Here is a 22,686-nt window from a genome sequence, read left to right as displayed (position 1 = left end):
CTGCCAACTAACAGAAGTGTCAACACGACAGAATTTGTTGAACTGGAGTGACGGGAGAAAATGAACCGGTTTGACAAGACAGAGTTATTTGAACCTGAAGTATATTAAGTATTATACACGAATAAAAGTCATACTGTTTTATGTCAGTTTTGCATAGCAGGCTTAGCTTTGTTTTGTTTACTGCATAGTAAACAAGTGGGTTGGCTTGTTTACAATATAGGTAATGCTACAGTATGTTATAATGGATTATATATTAATTATATATTGTATATTATTGTTACATCTAAAGAAGACTGGTCCTCCAAACTTCATCATTCTGCAAGGTTTCTCTACTAAACAGGCAAACAACAACACAATTGCATTACCTTCACACAGAAGCTTTCTAAATATTCCTCTCATTCATTTTACTAATTATAATCAGTTTTCCGTGCCAGCTTTTTAATGTATGATGTATATGTGTAAACAAGCACGTGGTTTGCTCTAAATATTGTTACACTTGAGTCTCCTGTTGCTCTTTTCAGTCCACAGTGTTCTGACGCAGGAAGAATCCCTGCAGACCGGTGCACCTCCAGAACATGGAGACCTTTGTAAATGGCTCTTAAACTCACGCAGTAAACCCAGGAGCCGCTGTGGAGATTCCAGACTGTGATTTTTGGCCTGGCCTCTGCTTCTACTGCTTAAAAGCTGAATGGAGGGCTGCTCAGACCGGACTGGGTCAAAATGCAGCCTCACAAAGACTGCTTTGTGCTATGCTGTGCCTCTTAGTAATGGCCCAGCGACTCTCAGAGAAGGTTTAATGGTTGTCTGGTGAGTGAGAAAAAAAGCATGTTTCACTTAAATTTGTGTGGATCAAAAACAGGCTTAAAATCACAGATGCAGAGTTAATTTCTAATAATGCAAAATACCATTATCCACAGTTTTTATTGGATTATGAGGTTTTATTTTATTATGCACATTTAATATAACAGCATGATGATGCTGAACAAAAAGCCTTTCTCTTTTCAGTTAGAGTGTCACTGCCATCTACAGATCAACAGTGAAAATTCACTAAATAAATCTGATGTATTCTCAGCAGTGGCCACAGCGTAAACATTGCCTGTCATGGAAGATAGTTTTATCATGTGCATTTGCATAGTAATAGGATTAAAGGAACTGAGTTTCCAGTTGAGCTTCCACTTGATGAATATGCAGTGTTTTGTCTTCTCTAAAGCCGTGCCACCATCAATTATCTCTTATGTAAACACCCAGCCAGCATATTTTTGTGTGCATTGTTGATATTACTAATTAGCTTATGTGTGATCTGGTCAGTTTGACCATACCTAAAGAGCAGTAGTTGGGTTGGCAGATTTCATTTGTACTCTGGTCAAACTTTTTATTTACTTATAGTAGAAGTGCTTTTATTAGGGCTGTTACCCTAGTTATCTTGATTCTGCTGACACTATTTTGTGAACTTTATACTGTTTTGTAATTGTAACACTTGTAGTCTACATAAAAACATTGGTTTTACTTTGCAGAAAACTGGCTGTTGGTTGGTGAAAAAATATTAAAATTTAAAAATAAAAATGGGGGGGGGTGGGGGCTGGTCGACACTTGATCAACACTAGTTCTGTGTGAAACTCCTACACTTGGCAACCCTGGCACTACTTGAACTTGTGCCTGCACTACAAAGGGGAGGGAACATGTATTTTGAACTTTTATTGCTGTGCATGCAGCACGTTGAAGCAGCCATGTACACTGGAATTGCAATCCTGCTCACTGTATTTGCAGCTCTTTTTGCTGCTTTTTGTTTACTGGTAGTTGTCCTAGTGTACTTCGAGCTGAGAAAGTTAAATACTCCTCCTGGAATTGCTAATCCTGGGAAACTACGCTTGATTCATGGAGTGTATGTGGGGATAAGCATTGTGGTGAGTGTTCATGCTGTTTGCTGGCAAATCCAATCATATTGGACAATTTCTTGTTAAATTCTCATCTACTTCAGACTAAAAAAGAATAATGCTTATATGTTTAATATTTCAAATGGTTTCCTCGTTATCCCCTGAAAATGAGAATATCCAGTGAAACTGTACTGATTCTGTTTTATATTCTGAATGTTTTAGCACAGAGAATTGTTCAGTAATATAAGTGCGCAATTCAAAGTCCACCTCAGTATTTTAATAACTCTTTACTCATGTGTAATGTATTAAAACTGAGTATAGCAGTGTTTTTCTGTAGCCACTAGCTCGATATTCTCTCAAGGGCATGATGAAGAGATATGAGCCATTCTTCTTATCTTGGAATATGAGTACAGAATTCAAATGGCCTAGTGGACTTCTCTACCCACTGAGTGGCACATTTAATGGCACATAATTGTCCAATTCATTGTTAACGAATCTCTTTTGTCTTCAAACCACCTTTAGGGCCAAATTCTGAGGCGATTGGGGCTGTGCCATCAGATGAATTTTATACGATGGTGCAGATGTTGTATCATGGCCCGCAAAAGGCCAGTGCCCTTCGGGCTTCGTATTAAGGACTTGACCTTCAGTGGAGTTCCAGTGAGGGTGTACGAGCCTACAGCTGGCACGGGGGAGAAAAAACGGGGCCTGGTGTTTTTTCATGGTGGCGGCTGGATGTTTGGCTCTATAGGTAATATATACACTCAAGGAAACAGTGAAACGCTGTGAAAAGTTGATAATTTAACATGTTTTCATTGTTTGTTTTTCCACAGATGAATATGAAGAAGTGTGTCAGTTTATTTCACTGGAGAGTGAAACCACAGTTGTGTCTGTGGGGTTAGCTGACTTTTAACATGCTCATTTTTTTATATAAATCACGTTAAATTTTGGCCAGTTTAATTTTTCCTCCTTCTCTGTTTCCCATGTTTAGTTACCGTCTGGCCCCTGAACACAGGTACCCTGCCCAGCTGGACGACTGTGAGGTCGTGACTCGCCACTTCCTGTCAATAGCGGCAACCGATTTCGGGGTGGACCCACGCAGGGTGGCAGTTGGTGGGGACAGCGCAGGGGCGAACCTGGCAGCCGCTCTCTGCCAGAGGCTGTCGAAGACACAGGATGGTCATCTGCCATCTCCCTGTGCCCAGGTTCTCATCTACCCGGCACTGCAGATGGCAGATTTCCACCTGCCCTCATACCAGCAGAATCACTCTGCGCCCATATTGTTCAGAGACCGAACAGTGTTCTTCTTCCTGCATTATCTCAACGGGAATACTTCTGTCAGCCAGCAGATTCTGGAAGGCAGGCATGTTCCTGTCGAGCTAAAACTTCGCTATAAGAAATGGCTGGATCCAGATAATCTTCCACCTCAGTTTAGAAAAGGAGAAAGAAGTCCGCAGGTTTCCTCAAGCCATGATGCTGATGCCTATCACGTTATCAAACAGGGGCTGGATCCAGAGATCTCCCCTTTGCTAGCCGAGGATGATGTTCTTCGCCTCACGCCGCCCACCTTCGTCTTGACCTGTGAGTTTGATGTGCTGAGGGATGATGGGATTCTTTTCCTTAAGCGACTGAGGGAAGCAGGAGTGGAGGTCACGTGGGAGCATCTATCTGATGGCTTCCACGGGATCATCAGTTTCTTTAACCAGGGCTGGTTGACATTTCAATCTTCTCAAAAGGGTATGGACAGCATTGTAAGATATGTAAAGACTTTCTAACTTAGAAGTCGAAAGATGTGGGAGAATGACTCAGAAGGGCCTGTAATAGTTTTTTTTTTTTTTTTTTTGTGAGAAGTGGGAATGAACAAAAGCACTTTCCCATTTGTTTTTGTCCGTAGAGAAATTTAAAAACTAACAAACCATTAAAGAAGAGTTACAAGGTTGTTAAAGCAAGGGTAGGCAATTTATTCCAGAAACATTTTTGGTTATACTGGTTGAAAGCCTGAGAGCAACCAATAATTAAAGCACTCCACAAAAAAAAAAAAAAAGGTTTTGTTTAAGTACTGGTGGAAAACTACAATACCCATGATTTTGCTATAAAATATTAACCAATCAAAGAATGACAAGTTTTAAATATTTCTGTGCTTAATATGTATATTTTGAAAAAAAGAACATAAAATTATTTCTGTATATATTATTAATAGCTTTAAATCAGTAGTTTTATAGATTAAAGTTAGATTCTATCATTCACAATGCATCACGGGATTGTAGTTTTTGTTGTTTTTTTTTTACGATTTAAATTTTTTTTTCTTAGTTTAATTAAGGTTGGTTTGGTTTATGGCTTAAAACCATGGGCGATATTTAAAAAAAATATCGCCCATGGGAAAAAAGAACTAAAAAATACTTCTGGAACAAAGGCCGCTGAAAAGAGGGCAGACAGTGTTACATTCTATATTGATTTTCTCCTTAAAGAATCATTGTCATTCAGCAATACTCTGTGAACTTAGCAAAGTAGAGAAAGTATTTACATTACATTCCCCCCGACCCCCAAAAAAAAAAAAAAGTGATTATTTTGACTGATGCGTTAAACTGTGTTTGTAATGTACAAACGATGCTCAATTTGTCCATTGAATCATGAATATTCCAGTGTGTGACACTTAAAATTCCTCCCACATCCCACGTCCCTTGTACAGCCTCATTTGTATGAGACTGCAGTCTTTCCTTTGGTGCTACAAGTGAAGCTAATTATTATCATTCAGAGTGTTAGTCAGCATTTGCATGGTGCGTTTAAAGGAATCTGATGAAACTTCTTTTGATGCAGCTGCTCCCAAATAGCGCAATAGTCGGGTTACGGAAGTAAAAACTCCATTCGTTTTCTCCATAGGGAAATGGTTTTTTAACAATAATTGACATCTTTAAAGTCAGGTCTGCTGTGAGCTTCGAGGTTGTTAATCGATTGTTAAAGCTTTTGTTAAACCCATCTGTTTGCATTAATTAGTTATTTTTAAAATAATCATGTTTAATAGTGGAATTTGTGGTTAAAAACTACATTACCCATAATGCTGTACAGAAAAATTCCACCAATAATAATAGTCGCAGGAAGCAAAGCACGCTAAAAAGATATTTAACTTCGTCCACTCCCATGAAACACCACCAATACTGTAATGGAGTCGGTCTTCCTAATATTTGCGCATCCACCTTTTTCCTCAATGTGGAAGTAAGCCTATGGGTGAGGCTTCCGGTTCATTCCAGAGAGGAATAACAACGTGCAGTAAACAGTTAACTTTAATAATTAAGATAACATATTAAAATAATATGGTAAGACATGGCAATTTGCAATATCAAGCAGTAAAACAAGCTGTTATGTACAGCTAAAAATAGCTGGATGCAGATGGGACCAGAAGCCACACCCATAAAAAAAACAAATGGCAGAGCCCAATTTTACAGGAAGAAATATATGAATATTTTATAATTATCTAAAAATCTATAGATTATATAGATACAAGATTTAAATTGAAACTTTATTTCTAAATAATTTTAATTAAATGAATTTCATTTGCCATGCTTCATGGAATTGCAGTTCTTTCCCTTACTAAAGCTGTTAAGTACACAAGGAGCATCTTAAATTGTGTAGGCTACTGTCTGAGTAGGTACTACATTTGAGTTTGAACTTCACAACTGTTCGGTACTGTCACATGACCTACCAGCCTAAGTTGCGTTGCTTCACTGCCATTCATAAGTCCTATCCCGTGGCCTCATGGGATAGTAAAGTTTCAATCTAATGCAAATTTCAGAATCCCAGTGGAAGTAGTAGGTCATCCAGGTAGGTCATCTAGGTACTTTCTGACCACTCCCCCCTCCCCCAGATACTATGAATTCGGACGTACAAATCTTATGGTTTACTGTTTTTCACATGCTGTCCGTCTTATTTTTTCCGTAAGAGCGAAGTGGCCATTTGTAAATGGGTCTGGCTTCCAGTCTCATCTGGTCAGGCTATTTTTAGCTGTACAAAACAGCTTGTTTTGCTGCTTTCAAATTACCATATTTAATGTATAATCTTAATTATGAACACACTGGTTTGTAGTGCAAAAAGTTGTTGTTCTTCATGTTATTTCCCTATAGCGGATAATGAACCAGAAATCTCACCCATAGGCTTACTTCCGTGTTGAAGAACAAGGTGTATATCCACCTTTTTCCTGAACGCATAAGTCTCGCCCAACTGGAACGGTGCTTTACATTTCCAGTCTCTGGTTTGTAGTCAAATTAACATATTTTCTGAGCTAATAATAATATGGTAAACCTCTGAAAATGGTTTTTAAAAGCACATGGCGCCAAAGTTTCATACTTAACAGTTATATGCAATAACAGTTTAGTGTTTAGTGTCAAGATGACATGAAATGACACGAGGTTAGCCACACTGAAAACAGATAAGGGCATATCTTTTCTTTTGTCATCTTTTATGCAAGTCATAGAGCGCCAAAGACTTGCTGGTATGCAAAACAAGTACTTTACAGGAATTCCTTAAGCTTATTGCTGTTATTGTGGCAGCCAACAACAGAACAGCTTAACCCTGTAAACAATTTTATATTTAGTTATATTTAAATATTCTGTCGATCTTTTTTTTTACACTCTTTTAACATGGATTTCACTGTAGACCGGAACACGAGAACACCCAAACGGAAGTTACCGTCCATGATGGCGGCGCTCATCGGTTACTCAGGAAAAACGTGGCTAAAGAAATATCGAATTCGGATGCAGTGATAGTTCATTTAGCAAAAAAAAAAAAAAAGAAAACTTCTGGATACAGTTGCGTTTGGAGTAACTGTATACAGCAGGCAAAAAGGGGACGTGGAGCCTGTTAAAGATGAAATGTTGCATCAAACAGTACTCACTGGCAGGCCCGCACCGAATGTTTAAAATAAAAATGACCGCGGAGGAGTTAAGGAAACGTTGCCTGTCAGTAAAAATTACAGCATGGGATAGAGCAAAAGAATATGTTAATGACCTTTATGAGGATGGAAAAGCGATGTTATGTAAAGCCTGTCAGCACTATGTTGATTACCTGAGGCGACAAGACAACTGGAGCATCTCAAATCCGCTCGCCAAAGCAACTGAAACTAAATTTCTCTTGGTAAGTTTTATTCAAAGTGACATGTACATTGAGTGGTAAATGATTTTAAAAAGTGTTATTATCTAAATGCACGCTAAATTCATCGTGGTGTGAACGTAGGCCTATTAGTATGGGCAGTATGATGTACATTTTTCAAATGCAGTTGAAGAAAAAAATCAATGGCCAACAAAGTATCAGTTCACGATATTGAACTGTCTGTTAAGTGAACATTAAAGCGAAAAGGCTGCTATTTAAATCTAAGACCTGATTCATTTGTGCAGCTTCGACTACTAGCCTACTCAAGTATGCATGAAGGTTGTCTACTGTCACACTATGAGGACATCAGAAGTTCATTTTTAGAGCTGTAATATAATATAAACAATAGAGCTAATAATACAGCTATCATTTTCAAAAAAGCATAGGGATGCTCACTTCCGTTTGAAATTCGCCCCTAGTGTTTGGTGTATCCATAGCAACACAACTCTGGACTCACCTGAACATATCTATAGTCACATGCTTCAACAGCTCTGCTGGTTTAAGGATGAGTCAGCCTAGTAAATACAGCAGCAACAAAGTACTCATTGGTAATTGGGCGGAGGAGAGATTACATGTAGGTATATGTGTTACTGTATCAGTATAAATGTAATTTTGAATTCACAGTTTAAAGAATTGTGTTGTGTTTTGTTTCTGGACCTGTGATCTCGACATAACAAATATTGTTGTAGCGTTATCACGACCTAAGTTGCTCGTCATCTCGACAGAAGTTGTTTTAGCGTTATCACGACTTAATTTTCTCGTAATTTCGACATAAGAATTGTTTTTATTTAACAGGTACAACAACCGTGTTTTATTCAACAACCGTGCAGATAAACAGATACATTTTATTTTTGGTAATGTTGTGGATGTTTCTGCAAAGACGTTATTTCGCTTAATAATAAAGTGTAGAATAAACGAATAAATATAGTCTAATCAATCTGTTGATTTAAGAGTAGGTAGGATACAACATGACCACTAGATGGCACAAAATTTGATACACGACAATAAATAGCTGGCTGACTTATCAATTTGACATGCCATGGTTAGATTCAGATGGTAAATATCATATATTAACTAATCACTATATTTATAATGGAATCATTATGTTTATTAATCATATCATATAATAAAATGTGAGCCTGGACCACAAAACCAGTCATAAGGGTCATTATTTTGAAATTGAGATTTATACAGCAGAATAAATAAGCTTTCCATTGATGTATGGTTTGTTAGGACAGGCCAATATTGGAATCTGGAATATTTATCTGGAATATGAGGGTGCAGAAATATCAAAATATTGGGAAAATCGCTGTTAAAGTTGTCCAAATGAAGTTCTTAGCCGTGCATATTACTAATCAAAAATGAACTTTTGACATATTTAATGTAGGAAATTTACAAAATATCTTCATGGAACATGATCTTTACTTAATATCCTAATAATTTTTGGCATAAAATAAAAATCGATAATTTTAACCCATACAATGTATTTTTGGCTATTGCTACAAATATACCTGTACTACTTAAGACTGGTTTTGTGGTCCAGGGTCTCAAATATCATACTTATTGTTACTACTGCAAGCTATATTAACTTGTGTTTGCAGAATCTTTACTTTTAAAAATAATTTTCTTAATTTTCTTTTTAAATTAACATTTGAATTATTATCTTAAACTGATACTAACTAAAGCTAAATATCATTGTGCACTACTTTTACAGTTTCTGCCATAATTTTATACTTGAACGGCTGAAATAGCACAACTGGTATGCTATACTGAATTTTTGATGAAATTCAATATTGCAGACTCAGGAACATTGCACAGGGTTTTTGCCTTTGGCCAAGCTATTTAAAGTCAGCATGAAATCAAAGTTTAATTTCTTTCATACTGTAAACATCTCAATGAAAATGCTTCCTGAATGAGAGAAAAATGAGGGTGGGACTTGATTTTGTTCAATTGCTGTGACTTTAAAAATTAAGAAAAATAAATAAATTAATATTAAATATACCCAGAATGCTCTTATATCTCTGGGCCATCGTGGCAGTGACGTAAAAGTCACTTTAATAGCCAAAAGTATTTGTCCACGTTGTAAATTCCTTGCATTTGAATGTATATGGTTTGGTGATCCATTGATGTAATGCAAACTTTTGTGCGAGTTAAAAAAAAACAAAAAAAAAACAACATAATAATAAGTAGTTGAATAAAAAATTGAGACCAGGAATTTTTCTAACATTCATATTCAACAATACTAAATTCAAAGTTTATTTCTAAATTGCATTAAAGTTTTTAGCTTCTAATAAATATTGGTGATCATTATTTAGACAATTTCTAACAGCTCTTGTTCCGAGTAGTTAACACACTACTTAAGCACTTGTCAGTATGCAATGTTTAAAGCCTGAAAGGGATGTAGTTCCTCAGACAGTGCTCAGATCTATGCAAAAGTGATTAGCGCTGCTTTATCAGCTAGGTCAGCACAGGCTGGAGGCAGACAAATGGGATTGATGCAAGTCATTCTGCAGTCCCCTAGTCAGGAACAGACCTGAGAGAGTACGCCTGTGATCAATAAGGGACCGCAAGCTCTGCTGAGCGTGGGATTTGTTTGCTGAGTGTTTCTGTCTTTCCTATATGTGTGTATGTGTGTGTGTTGAGACAGTTCACTCGGGACTGCGAGACGGCGAACAGCAGCTACAGGATGGACTACACGCCCCACATGTCATACAGGCCCGATGTTGTCACATTCCAAAGGAGTCGCAGCTCAGAGGTTTGGGACAAGTTCATCATTCACGCATCATTTAGCAAGCATCACACACACACCAGTGAGCAAATCATGTTCGGTGTTGATGACAGCCAACAGGCATACTTAGACGTGGAAACATGTTATTAAACTCCAAAATAACAGTCCTTTGCATCATCTTGGAGTTCTGAACTGTCATTGCAAAACTCTGAAGGATAATTGTGATACTTTATTGTTTTGTAATCATTCTTCAAGTGACTAAGCGTTTAAAAATGAAAATTAATTTTAACTTTCAAACTAAGTTCAAAAGTTTGGAATCAGTTTTTTAAATAAGTTACTTAAGTTGCTTATTCTTCGGCTGCATTTATTTGATCAAAAATCCAGAAAAAAATGTAATATTCTAAAATATTATTTCAAGTAAGTTTTCTATTTTTTTTTAAATATACATTAAAATATAATTTATTCCTGTGATGCAAAGCTGAATTTTCAGCATCATTATTCTAGTCTTCAGTGTCACATGATCCTTCAGAAATCGTTTTAATATGCTGATTTATTCTTGTGCTGCTTAATATTTTTTTGGAACCTGTGATACTTTTTCAGCATTTCTTTAAAAGAGAAATCTTTTGAAACAATATAAACTACAGTTTAAAAATTTGAGGTCAATTTTTGAAAGAAATTAATACTTTTATTTAGCAAGGATGTGTTAAATTGATAAAAATTGATAGTGAAGACTTATATTGTTAGGAAAGATTTCTATGTTGAATAAATGCTGTTTTGTTTTTTTTTTGTTTTTTTTTTACTTTTTATTAACAAATTTTGAAAAAAGAATTACAGGTTCCAAAAAATATTAAGCAGCAGATGTCAGATAGCAGATAGCAGATATCAATGTTTGTTGTTTCAAACATTGATAATAATAATAATAATAATAATAATAATAATAATAATAATAAATCAGCATATTAGAATGATTTCTGAAGGATCATGTGACACTAAGGACTGGAGTAATGATGCTGAAAATTCAGCTTTGAATCACAGGAATAAATTATATTTTAAAGTATATTAAAATAGAAAACCATTATTTAAAATTGTAAAAATATTTCACAATATTGCTGTTTTTTTTTCTGCGTTTTTGAACAAGGCTGCATCCGAAAGCTCTAAAATGAATTTTAGAGCTTAATACCTTCCTCCAAGGCAGGAAGGCATCAAGGCACGTCCACATATAAATTCGATTTTACTTCCTGTCTCCGGACGTACCTTCTTATGATCAAATTTTGAAGGTAGCACAAATGTATTCTTCGCTGCCTTAGATATCCCACAATTCTGTGCATTCCATTCCAAGCCGGTTGAGCTAAAAAAAAAAAAAACTGAAATAAAGATGGCATCTGAAAGTTTGTTGGTCAGTTTGTGTGTAAATGTATATTTCTGCAACTTTTTGCACTTTTGATGTTTTTTCTAGTGAGAAATCAATATTATAGAATGTAAATGTGTGTTTAGTTATCATCAAAACTCATTCTATTTTGTTGTAGATCATGAAACGTTACGCTGCCTCAGAAGTCTGTCCGAAATCAGTTTCATGAGGTGCCTTCATGCAAAAACGCTGCCTCCAAAGTCATTGACTGATAAAGCAGCAAGTCAGTTGTCTAGGCTTTCGGATGCAGCCCAAATAAATGCAGCATTGATGAGCCTAAGAGACTTGTTTAAAAAAATTAAAAGTCTTACTGAAAAAATAGTATATATATATAAGTATTTTTGCTTTTATATATAAGTATTTTTTTTATATATATTGTATATACAATATGCAAATAAATTAGACAGCACTCTGAAATATAAATTTGACACATCTGACACATTTTTGTGGTTCCCTTAACAAAAACCCAAAAGGGGTTTCCATTGGCTTTTGGATTATTGCAGAAAATAAGCTCTGTGACCAAAAGTTTATGGTTCTTACACGCTCTTAAACCCACTCAAGCAGCCTATTGATTTTAGGATGATAGAACTGGAAAGGCAAAACTTGAACAAACTCAGGAATTGCCTACAAAAATTTATCCCTGCAGCGTGATTATGTACAGTCAGTCAAATAACAGATTCACTTGCAGTATATCAAGCATGCCATATTATAAGCAATGTATCTCTAGCTGTGCATTGTGAATGATCTGTTCTATCCTTTACTGGTCTAATAAACCATTTCTGTTGGTTTAATCTATGCTTTAGGGTCTTCCTTTAAGGCAGTTATTTTCTCATCATGACGTCCCCTCCTCCCACTGCCTGGTGTCGCTCTATGATGAGTCGTATGGGCGGCAGGCCTCCTCCTCTCTGCCCGCACTGCACTCCTGGAGCTCTTTCAAACTGGCCAGGGTCCCAGAGAGGTCAGATCACCCAATCCAAGGTATTAAGCATTCCCTTGACTCCAGATGGGTTTTAATGCAGTTTGGTCTCCGTGTTGAATTAATGTTGGAGCATATTCCTGGAAATCATTATGGATATCAGTTACATTAACACACTGGCTTGTATTACTTGTGTAATATCTTATTATTTATTCTTTTATTTGAGCAGAGACAGAAAATAACCCCGGCAAATGTGAATGAGAAATTTGATGTCTGTTATTTGTCAGAGGCTGATGAATAGTTCACTCAAAAATGAAAATTGTGTCATCGTTTACTCACTCTCACATTGTGCCAAACCCATATGATATCATGTCTTTTCAAGCTTGAAAAAGACGGAAATACCCTAAAAGTGATTCTCACGATTCACACAACAACTTTTACACATACACATTTATACTAAAAAAAAAAAAAAAAATTCCAGCTAACTAACACAATAACACAATAAAAACATGATAGCATAATAAAAAACATGATTTTTGAAAATGTTAAAAAAAAATGAAGGTATCTGTTTTTGCAAATGAACTCTTTATATATGTATGTATATATATATATTTGTTTCAGTGTAAAAATACCACAAGTGCAGCATACAGTGCCTTGCGAAAGTATTTATACCCCTTCATTTTTTTCCCGTTTTATGTTGCTACTTCCCCCCCACATCAATCTACAGTCCATGCACCATAATGACAATGCAAAAACAGAATTGTCACAACTTCATAAATTTATTAAAAAAAAAAACAAACAAACTGAAATAAGTATGTTGCATAAGTATTTATACCCTTAACTCAGTACTTAGCTGAAGCACTTTTACAGAAGAACTTTTACAGAAGATTGTGTCATCATTTACTCACTCTCTGGTTGTTTCAAACCCGTATGAAATCATGTCTATTCAAGCTTGAAAAAGACGTAAATACCCTAAAAGTGATTCTCATGATTCACACTATAGTTGTCTGTGAAGAAAAGATTAAAAAGGATGGTGATTCATTTAAAGTGAGCTCTTTGTTTATACTTGTAAAAAAAAAAATAAAAAAAAAATAAAAAATATATATATATCCAGCTAACTAACACAATAAAAATGATAACATAATAACAAACATGATTTTTGAAATGTAAAAAAATATGTGTGTGTATGTATATATATGTATATATATTTATATTATTATTATTATTATTTTTTTTTTTTTTTTTTCTCAGGGTAAAAATATTACAAGTAAGCCATAGGCTGGTATTATTTATATTCTATTATAGTTCTTTAATATTTTGAATTCGCTTATTATATATTTTCGGTTTTCTTTTCATTTCATTTAGTATTCAATTGTTATATTCAATTTATTTCAATTGTATTCAATGTATCTCTAGTTAGTAATTTTAGTGCTTCAGTACAAGCTCAAATCTGTATTTTTTTGTAATTATTCTAACTTCTAATTTGCATTTAAAGGTTTTCATGTAATATTTAGTTTTTATAATAATCTTATTTTTTTAAACAAAAATGTTTAAATAGTTTTCGTTAATGATGATAACCCTGTTCGGTCTTCTCACCGTTGCTCTTTTTGTTGAGTCATTACTGTTGCAATGCTAGTGGCACAGAGACTACACAGTCTGTTTGAACATGTTCCTTTTTGTGATGTTTTTTTTTTTTTTTTTTTTTCCCCTCTTTTTGTTTCTTACACACAGGCCCCCCCTACTAATTTTGGCTTGGTGGCTTCTTGGCGGGCCCGCATGGAACAACAGCGGGCAGTTGTGCCCACACTAAGTGAGTATAAGGCTTCATACCCTCTGCACCCCATCAGCGCCTTCTGTTATTCTCGCCACGTTAGCATGCCCAAGCGCTTCTCCAGCAGTCAGCACCCTGCCAACCTCAGCACTTGCACTGGCAGGGCCTGGCACTGAAACACAGACCCTGCAGGCAGGTCTCCAGTAATCCAGCCAGCCTGCTGTGACCCTTACTCCACCTTCAGCCCTCCAGCACCACACAGACTAGCCTCAACCTGGGGAGAGGGCATGGAATACCTTGTTTTATTGATCAGTGACACTTAAAACCAAAGAAACGGGAACATTTTGTTCTGTTTGCACAAAGACAAATAAAAGATATACACTGCAATGTGGTCCAAAAGTCAAATACTTTTAGCATTTAATTAGTGCTGTCAAATCGATTAATCGCATCCAAAATAAAAGTTTGTGTTTACCTACACACACATATGTAATGATATACTGCTGCTCAAAAGTTTGGGATCAATAAGACTTGTAATGCTTTTTAAAGAGGTCTCTTATACTCATTAAGGCTGCATTTGTTTGATCAAAAAACAGAAAAAAAACAGTAATATTGCAAAATGTTATTACAATATATAATAATGATTTTTATTTTAATATACTTTCAAATATAATTCATTCCTGTGATGCAAAGCTGAATTTTCATCAGCTGTTACTCCAGTTTTAAGTGTCACATGATCCTTCAGAAATCATTCTAATATGCTGATTTATTATTAGAATCATCAATGTTGGAAACAGTTGTGCTGCCAAATATTTTTTTTGGAACCTGTGATTCTTTTTTTTTTTTTTTTTTCAGGATTCTTTGATGAATAACAAGTTTAAAAAAGAACAGAATTTATTCAAAATCTAAATCTTTTCTAACAATGTAAATCTATGCTATCACTTTTTATTAATTTAACACATCCTTGGTAAATAAAAGTATGATTTTCTTTCAAAAAAGGAAAAAAAACTATTGAACAGTAGTGTATATTGTTAGAAAACTTTTCTGTTTTAAATAAATGCTGTTCTTTTTAACCTTTTATTGATCAAAGAATCCCAAAAAAAAGTATCACGTTCCAAAAAAACTGTTTTTAATAAATCTGCATATTAGAGTAATTTTTGAAGGATCATGTGACACTGAAGACTGGAGTAATGATGCTGAAAATTTAGTTTTGGATCAAAGAAATAAATTACATTTTAGAATATATTTACATAGAAGAGCCTTGATGAGCATATATATATATATATATATATATATTTACGTACAAGTCATATATGAATACGTATATACATGTCGTGTATATTTATATATCCATGTAAATATACACAGAAAACACGTGTATCAACAAACGTTTATTTTGGATGCGATTAATCGCAATTACTCGATTTGACAGCACTACTTATAATGCGTTAGTTTTATATTACATTATATTATCAGCACTTTAAAGTGAAAAACTGAACTGACACAAGTAGGGATGTGCCTGAATAGTGAATCCATGTTCGGAAAATGAATAACGCATTCTACTGAGCCACTAAAGGCACATGGTTAGCCGCTTGCTAGCGGTAGCCTGTTGCATTACAGTACATAAAATTTCACTTACCACATAAACAGAGTAAGGTGAGACAACTAAGAGGACAGAATACTTACCCAACAACATAACTGCGAGAGAAAGCACTGAAATATTTTTTCTCACATATCGTATTTATTCCCTTTAGGGGGTTTGTAGTGCACGTCATTTCCTTTCTGAACACGATATTCGGATTCAGGCACATCCCATTTTTAACAAGTGTGTGCACAACCTGATGATCGTGTTGTGCAGCATGATTTGAGAATGACCAAGAGATCTTGTGCTTCAGTAAGAGAAGGAACATCCGAGTTTGCGAGCTCTAAAACTTTTGAACCCTACTGAAATAATAATGGTCTATCAATATTTAAAAGCTTTACAGATTCTTCTATCTGACAGGCTGTTCTTTCTGTTTACCACATGTTGGTTTATATCTGCAGATCTATTTTTATACACATTAGTGAGTGTGTGAGAAACCAGCCATGTTAGCCAAAAAATGACCTCTTTCTCGGGATATGACACGCTTTAGTATCATGCTAAAATAGCATTGAATCAACAATTAATTTGGACCACAGTGCTAGTTCAGATAGCCAAGTCATTCATCGACACACTCTAAGGGGACGTTCCCAACTCCCATCCCATTAAGTGTTTAATTATGTTGAATCAAAGTGTTTAATTACAAGGAATCAGATGCTATATTTTACATCCAACCATCTGTTCACACTTCTCCTGCTGCGTAGGTTTTATCCCACTGTGTTCTTTTGCTAGCCATCGGAACGTTCCAGCTATGTGTCTTTTAGCATTTGTGTCACTGACGTTTTATACAGTGAATTAGTTCTGTTGAGATTCCATCAGATCTCCCCCACATGATGGTGCTAGAGTTACACACAGAGAGCAACGATACGTCACAGGGAATTGCATTACAGCACACACTCCTCTGCACGCCTGCTTTCTTTGATCACATATGCATAAGCGATTGTCACGGTGATTGTATTGTATACTTTCATTAACATAAATTGATTATGTGATTGCTTTGCTTTTGACAACATAATTGCATTTAAATTTAATTAAGATCCTGGTCACACAAACGCCTCTTGCTGCAACCACACATTTTGTCAGAACTCATTACATAGTGAAGTCTAACACAAGAACCAAGACTCACTTATAATAGATGAGAGAATTTTATTCCCAGTTCTTCAGAAGATAGAGACAGAAAAGTGCATGAAGAGGCAAAGCATTAGATTCTTCTTTCCTTAGCCATTAAGTCATTAGTTCTCTCTGTATTGTTTAATGGAATACACAAAGAAGAAACTTTTCTTCTGGGCTCCCCAAAGTGCTCATATGATGTTAAACTGTCTTTGCAAAGAACCGGAGAGTGTTAACATAAAATGCTCGAAGAAATCAGAGAAGAAACATGTTGACCGTTGACCTGAAATAAATCCCGTCTTCCGACAGGATGTCGTGAAAAAATAGATTACAACAAAATATACAACAAATATAGATTTACATCTTACATAAAAATAAGCTTGTATCGTGTAAGATTAATCGTGTGATATGCAGAGAAACAACTGCAAATATGCAAAAAGGAAAAAAAAGCTATGAATATAATTAGAGAGCTTACATAAATTGTACTAATGGCAGCCATTTATGTTGTTTATGATGCCTGCTCTGCAACTGCAGTTCGGCTTTATTCTACACACAGTATTGATTGGTTAACATTATCCACACAGTGTTTCAAAAGTGGTATATTTACTGAAACATTTTAAGCACTTGCACAAGACATTTCCAGGATTTAAAGGTTGATTGAGACGTCAGAGTGGTTTGAAGGCCCAAACAAACAAATAGCCTTCACTGCGACAGCAGATTTATTTATCAGTAAGTGCTGTGTAATTATGATGTAGCTGTACAATAATTGGATGTAATAGCCTTGATATTTTATCTCAGTTGCCACTAATTAAGAAAAGGTGCATTCCTTTAACATGTGCATAATATGGTCCTGAGTGTTTGTTCTTACCAGACAACCTCCTACTTGAAAGATCTGACCTTTTTTCAGACACAAGTTTGTTGGGTGGTGCTGTCGGGCAGCACAAGGACGAACGGAAACAAAATACCTTTAGCCGAAGACAGAACGTTCAAATCCTGTGCGACAAAGCTTGGAGATACCTCATCTGCAAGGAACCTCAAGGTAAACTGACGGCTCACGCAGTAGATAATATTGTCCATAGTCACACATTGAAAAGCCGTGCAATGTGGGATGCGTATCGAAGAGCATTCGTACCACAGTCGGGCCACGGCGTGAAATCGGTACACGCTGATGCCCAGAGGACTGACGTCAAAACGGTACAAGAAGTTTCTGACCGCCACCATCTCTGCAGTCTTGTCCTTGCTGCCCACAATCATGCTCTCCCGCCATGTGTTGCTCTTGGGATTGTAGCGCAAGAGGGTGTATCTCAACGTGCCCCCTGCGACAAACAATTCACCGTTGCAAGCTGTGGCCTTGTGAGCGACGGCGAATGTCTCGTTAGGAAGAGGTGCAACAAAACTCCACCGGTTTGTCCTGGGGTCGTAGCGCTCAACCGTCGATAGGCATTCGCCTCCAATGGCGTAAAGATGGCCTTGCAGAGCCACGAGTTTGCAATGAGGCCTTGCCTCATTCATTGGGCTTATTTCGCTCCAAATTGAAGTCATTGGGTTGTAACAGTACACTTTCTTCGAAGGAGTCGCTTCGCGGTCCGAGCCTTGGAAACCCACTGCGATAAATAGATAATTATCCATGGTGCACATGGCGCAACCTTTAGATAACACTTCCTGGGGAATGTGGGTGTGAAGGTGCCACGTGTCCTTGTAATCATCGTAGTAATAAATACTGCTGGATGACTTAACTGATTCAGACTCTGACTCCATAGACTGTGACGGACGTCTACACCAATCCGGCGAATCCATATCTGCGACCACTAACCACTTCCTTCCTCTCATGCGTTGTGTTTGGATGTGATCACGCTCCCCTGCTTTCAGCCTGCCAAAGAGGCCTGGGTCTCTGAGGACCTGAAGGTAATTATCAGACATGACACGGAGAGCAGCTTGCTGAAGGGCAGTGTGACTGTGTTTTTTAGCAAGTGTTAGAGCCTCCAAGCAGTTGCCTAAATCAAGCTTCCCTGCTAGAGTCTCGAGTTCCGCATTGCCCAGGTTCTCTGGAAAGTGTAAGAATTGCGCTCCGGCGACAGTTTCGACTTGCGGTTCCTCTGGCGCATCCAGGCTCAGGATGTCATTGGGATGTGCTGGGGAACAGCTGCGAGGTGTTAAAGCCCTCTGCGTAGGCAAGGGGATTGGAAGCTCTGAGTCACTGGCAGCAGTAAGATAGCTGTCCTGACGGATGACTGCTTGCCTGCTGTACCTCACAGACTCGGGTTGAAATGTTGAGGAAGGCTCGTTAGTAACTCGTGGGGCGATTTCAAGATCGCTAATGATGAATCTAGAAGGTTGTGGACTTGGTGATCGGGGGCGGTCCTTAAAATTGGGTAAATCCAATGACTGGGATTTTTTAAACAAAGTCCCGTTTTCGTTTTGACCATAGGTTGGACTGATAGATCGGGTAGGGCTTGAATCTGAGACGAAATGAGATGAGGATTCTACATAGTACTCGTAGATCTTCCCATGGACGCCTGTTTTACAATTCCCTGGTCCGTCCAAGATAAGGTCAGCGTTCTCTACTTTGATTTCTGCCTTTGATTCAAAACTCGAGAACATGCCTTGGTGACCAACATCCTGTCTCAGCTGCCTGCCAACACCTAAGCCACCTTCCAGCTTCTTCATTACAACCGGGGATCGGCGACCACTTGGACTTCCTGGAGCTTTTTCACTCAAACCAGGAAGCTCTAAGGTCAACTTTGGTTTGCCACTCTCCGCCTGAGTTATATCCTCAATTATGCCTGCCGGTTCCTCCTTTGCGCAACTGTCCAAATCCAAAGTTTCAGGCTGGCCCCCGTTCAAGGCATTTTTAAGGCTTTCTTGCAAGGGTTTCTCTGAAGATTCTTTGTCAGACGACTCCTTTGCAGCCTCACTCCGTGGTTCTTGCTCGGCATTGCAGGCGCTGTAGCTTCCTCGGGTCGCTTGCACACCCCTTCTTCCACTTCCTCGCCGTCTGTTTTGTGCCCTGGAGTGGTAGAATCTGAAAACCAAGGAGACAAATAGCATGGTGGCCACGGATAGCGTTAGTTTGCCCAGGAGCTGCATGTCAAACTGCACTCCAAGCAATTCTGCAATTGGCATCTCTGTAGCGAAATCTATTGTGGTCCACTGGACATTGGGTTTTATTTGAAGCTTCTTGCCTAGTGTATTCCAGCTGGTGTAGGTTGTAGTTTAGTATCTGCAAGCAGAAGCGCACTGTCAGCTGCCTCTCCTCCCACAGGATGACTAAAAACCTGATATGTACAACAAGAGCATTTGCATCCTGTGTTCTCTGAGGGCGGGGACCAGTATCACTCCACCTGGTGCAGGTGATTGCTATGAAAACACATTACACCAGGGCTTTGGAGGTTTATCTAACCCTTTCGTTTCCTCAACATTTTATTTACGGTATATTTCTAAAGTTATCTTCCATATCGTAAGATGACATTTTTCCAGTGAAAAGAGAACAAAACAATATATGCAAATTACATTGCAAATGGTGTGATGACTATGTGTTTATGCCAGATTATCTTGCTTTTAATTGATGGTATGTCTGTTTAACTAGGAAAATAGCTAACATACACTGGCTATTGCAAACATAACTGGTGAGAATGGTTAAAGTAATTTACTTAAGAGGTGGAGACAGCCTATATAAATTACAGGCATAAGACTGTATGACCAGGATGCTGCTGTTTGCACAGCAAATGCTGAGGATCAAAGTTCTTTCCCATGCACACATGACAACAGTGTTGCTGATTAGCAAGGCTTCGAGACACGACATTAGGCAGCTTTGCATTTGCCAAAGGCATTATTTGCATACCCTTAAAAAAGAACACTGTGTGAAAAGTAAGATATAATAACCTATGATGCTAACAACTGTAATATGGTCCACTTGCCGTCAGAGAAAATGATCAGAATAGCCATAAACCCTTTGCTATGTCCTTTTTTGACACAGACATTGTTTTGCTATGTGATAGCTGTCTTGTAGCTGCACTTAGGAAACCTAAACCAGCAAGCATGCTTGCTCCTGAATAATTGACGGATGTGTCACAAAGGTCTACTAACCCTCTGTCCCTCCTATCATGTGTCAAGTGAAGAGTTTGAATCCGGAGATACAATGGATTTGGCAACATGTTATGGAAAATTAATTGCGAAATGAATAATAGACTAAAACTCAAGGTGTCAAAGTTGATGTCAGACCAAACTAATTCATATAGACTTTAGCTTTGATGGAGATGATCTACTCTACTCCAAAATCATTCGACATCCACTTCCTTTGCTTTCTACAGCACAGCTAATGCAACCTAAACATATGAATTACAGAAGATATAATAGACTACGTAGAGACAGACCTAATGGATTCCTGGAAATGTAATTTTCCAAGGGATCCAAACAAAGTAAATCACCACTATTGCCTTCTGATTAGATAACAGGCTATTTTGGCACTTAATAATTAGGTTTTTACACTTCGGTTACTGATCACTGGTAAAATCTCCACGCTTTATTATTAAAGTCATTAAATGAATATATTAAGACTGAAATATGAAAACACCTTAAAATACTTGCGATGGATTAAGTAAAATTCAAACTTTTGACAGCATGGAAATGAGAATGCAGAATTGAGTTTACATTACACTTTACATTACTGTAACTGAAATATTTATTATCAAAAAGTTTAGATACACCTTGCAGAATCTGCAAAATGTTCATTATTTTACCAAAATAAGAAGGATCATACGTTTTATTTAGTACTGACCTGAACAAGATTTCACATAAAAAACATTTACATATAGTCCACAAGAGAAAATAATAGTTGAATTTATAAAAAATGGCCCCGTTCAAAAGTTTACACACACTTGATTCTTAATACTGTGTTGTTACCTGAATGATCCACAGCTATGTTTTTTTTTTTTTTCTCCAATGATAGTTGTTCATGAGTCCCTTGTTTGTCCTGAACAGTTAAATTACCTGCCGTTCTTCAGAAAAATCTTTCAGGTCCCACAAATTTTTTTTTTTTTTTTTTTTTTTTTTTTTGTTTGTTTGTTTGTTTTGGTTTTTTTAGCATTTTTGTGTATTTGAACCCTTTTCAACAATGACTGTATGATTTTGAGATCCATCCTTTCACACTGAGGACAACATATGCAACTATTACAGAAGGTTCAAATGCTCACTGATGCCTCAGATGGAAACACGATGGATTAAGATCCAGGGGTGTAAACCTTTAAACAGAATGATGTGTACATTTTCTTATTTAGCCTAAATATAATATATATATTTTTTTCATTTAGTATTGCCCTTCAGAAGCTGCAGAAGATATTCACATGTTTCCGAGAAAACAAAATAAGTTAAATTTGCCCTGACCTACAAATTCAAAAGTTTTCACCCCCCCGAATTTTAATACATTGTGTTTCCTTGTGAAGCATCAGTGAGCATTTGAACCTTCTGTAATAGCTGCGTATGTCCCTTAATTATACTCTGTGTGAAAAGATGGATCTCAAAATTATACAGTCATTGTTGGAAAGGGTTCAAATACACATAAATGCTGAAAAACCAAAGAATATGTGGGACCTGAAGGACAAACAAGGGATTAATGAACAACTATCACTAAAAAAAAAAAAAAAAACAGCTGTGAAAAACATTCAGGTAACAATCATTTAGGTACCCTTAAGAATCAATGGTATGTAAACTTTTGAACGGGATCTTTTTTTTTTGTATTAAATATCTTATTCAGGTCAGTATTAAATAAAAAAATAACATGAATTTTGTATGATCCCTCTTATTTTGACAAAATAATTAACATTTTGCAGATTCTGCAAAGTGTCTGTACATTTTTGAATTAAATGTGAGAAGCAGCGGAATAATACTAATTTTAAATGATCATGACAAACATGTTTGTGTACAGACATATCCTGACATATTTAGTATAGCAAATTATTTTTTTAACTAGTTCATAATTTTTTCTTTTGAGTATGTGAAGTGAGACCTGAAATGGCAAGGGGCCTATCTTCCTGATATTATTAAGCCCATAAAACCACATCTCCCACCTAGGCTTTAGACCTAATCCTTTAATACACGGTGTGTCT

At 36.8% G+C, this 22,686-nt stretch overlaps 3 protein-coding genes across 3 annotated transcripts; 2 read left to right on the top strand and 1 right to left on the bottom strand.

The window, feature by feature from the left end:
- Positions 1-43: 43 nt before the first annotated feature.
- Positions 44-4,399, top strand: aadacl4 (arylacetamide deacetylase-like 4). The gene is made up of 5 exons (XM_051122273.1): positions 44-99; positions 522-1,904; positions 2,397-2,622; positions 2,705-2,768; positions 2,863-4,399. The coding sequence occupies exons 2-5, from the start codon at positions 1,680-1,682 to the stop codon at positions 3,644-3,646; spliced, it is 1,299 nt and encodes a 432-aa protein (XP_050978230.1). The 5' UTR covers positions 44-99; positions 522-1,679; the 3' UTR covers positions 3,647-4,399.
- A 2,610-nt stretch (positions 4,400-7,009) lies between these two features.
- cfap107 (cilia and flagella associated protein 107) lies at positions 7,010-14,244 on the top strand. Its single transcript, XM_051122280.1, is given in 5 exon segments — positions 7,010-7,587; positions 9,661-9,768; positions 11,953-12,120; positions 13,791-13,994; positions 13,997-14,244. Coding segments are annotated over 5 exon segments (615 nt in total). The 5' UTR covers positions 7,010-7,518; the 3' UTR covers positions 14,063-14,244.
- A 2,652-nt stretch (positions 14,245-16,896) lies between these two features.
- Positions 16,897-20,074, bottom strand: klhdc7a (kelch domain containing 7A). Its single transcript, XM_051122264.1, has one exon. The coding sequence runs from the start codon at positions 19,703-19,705 to the stop codon at positions 17,486-17,488; it is 2,220 nt and encodes a 739-aa protein (XP_050978221.1). The 5' UTR covers positions 19,706-20,074; the 3' UTR covers positions 16,897-17,485.
- Positions 20,075-22,686: the final 2,612 nt, after the last annotated feature.

This window comes from Labeo rohita, chromosome 11 (assembly GCF_022985175.1).
Source record: "Labeo rohita strain BAU-BD-2019 chromosome 11, IGBB_LRoh.1.0, whole genome shotgun sequence".
NCBI classification, from domain to species: domain Eukaryota; kingdom Metazoa; phylum Chordata; class Actinopteri; order Cypriniformes; family Cyprinidae; genus Labeo; species Labeo rohita.
This window is presented reverse-complemented; position numbering and strand designations above follow the sequence as displayed.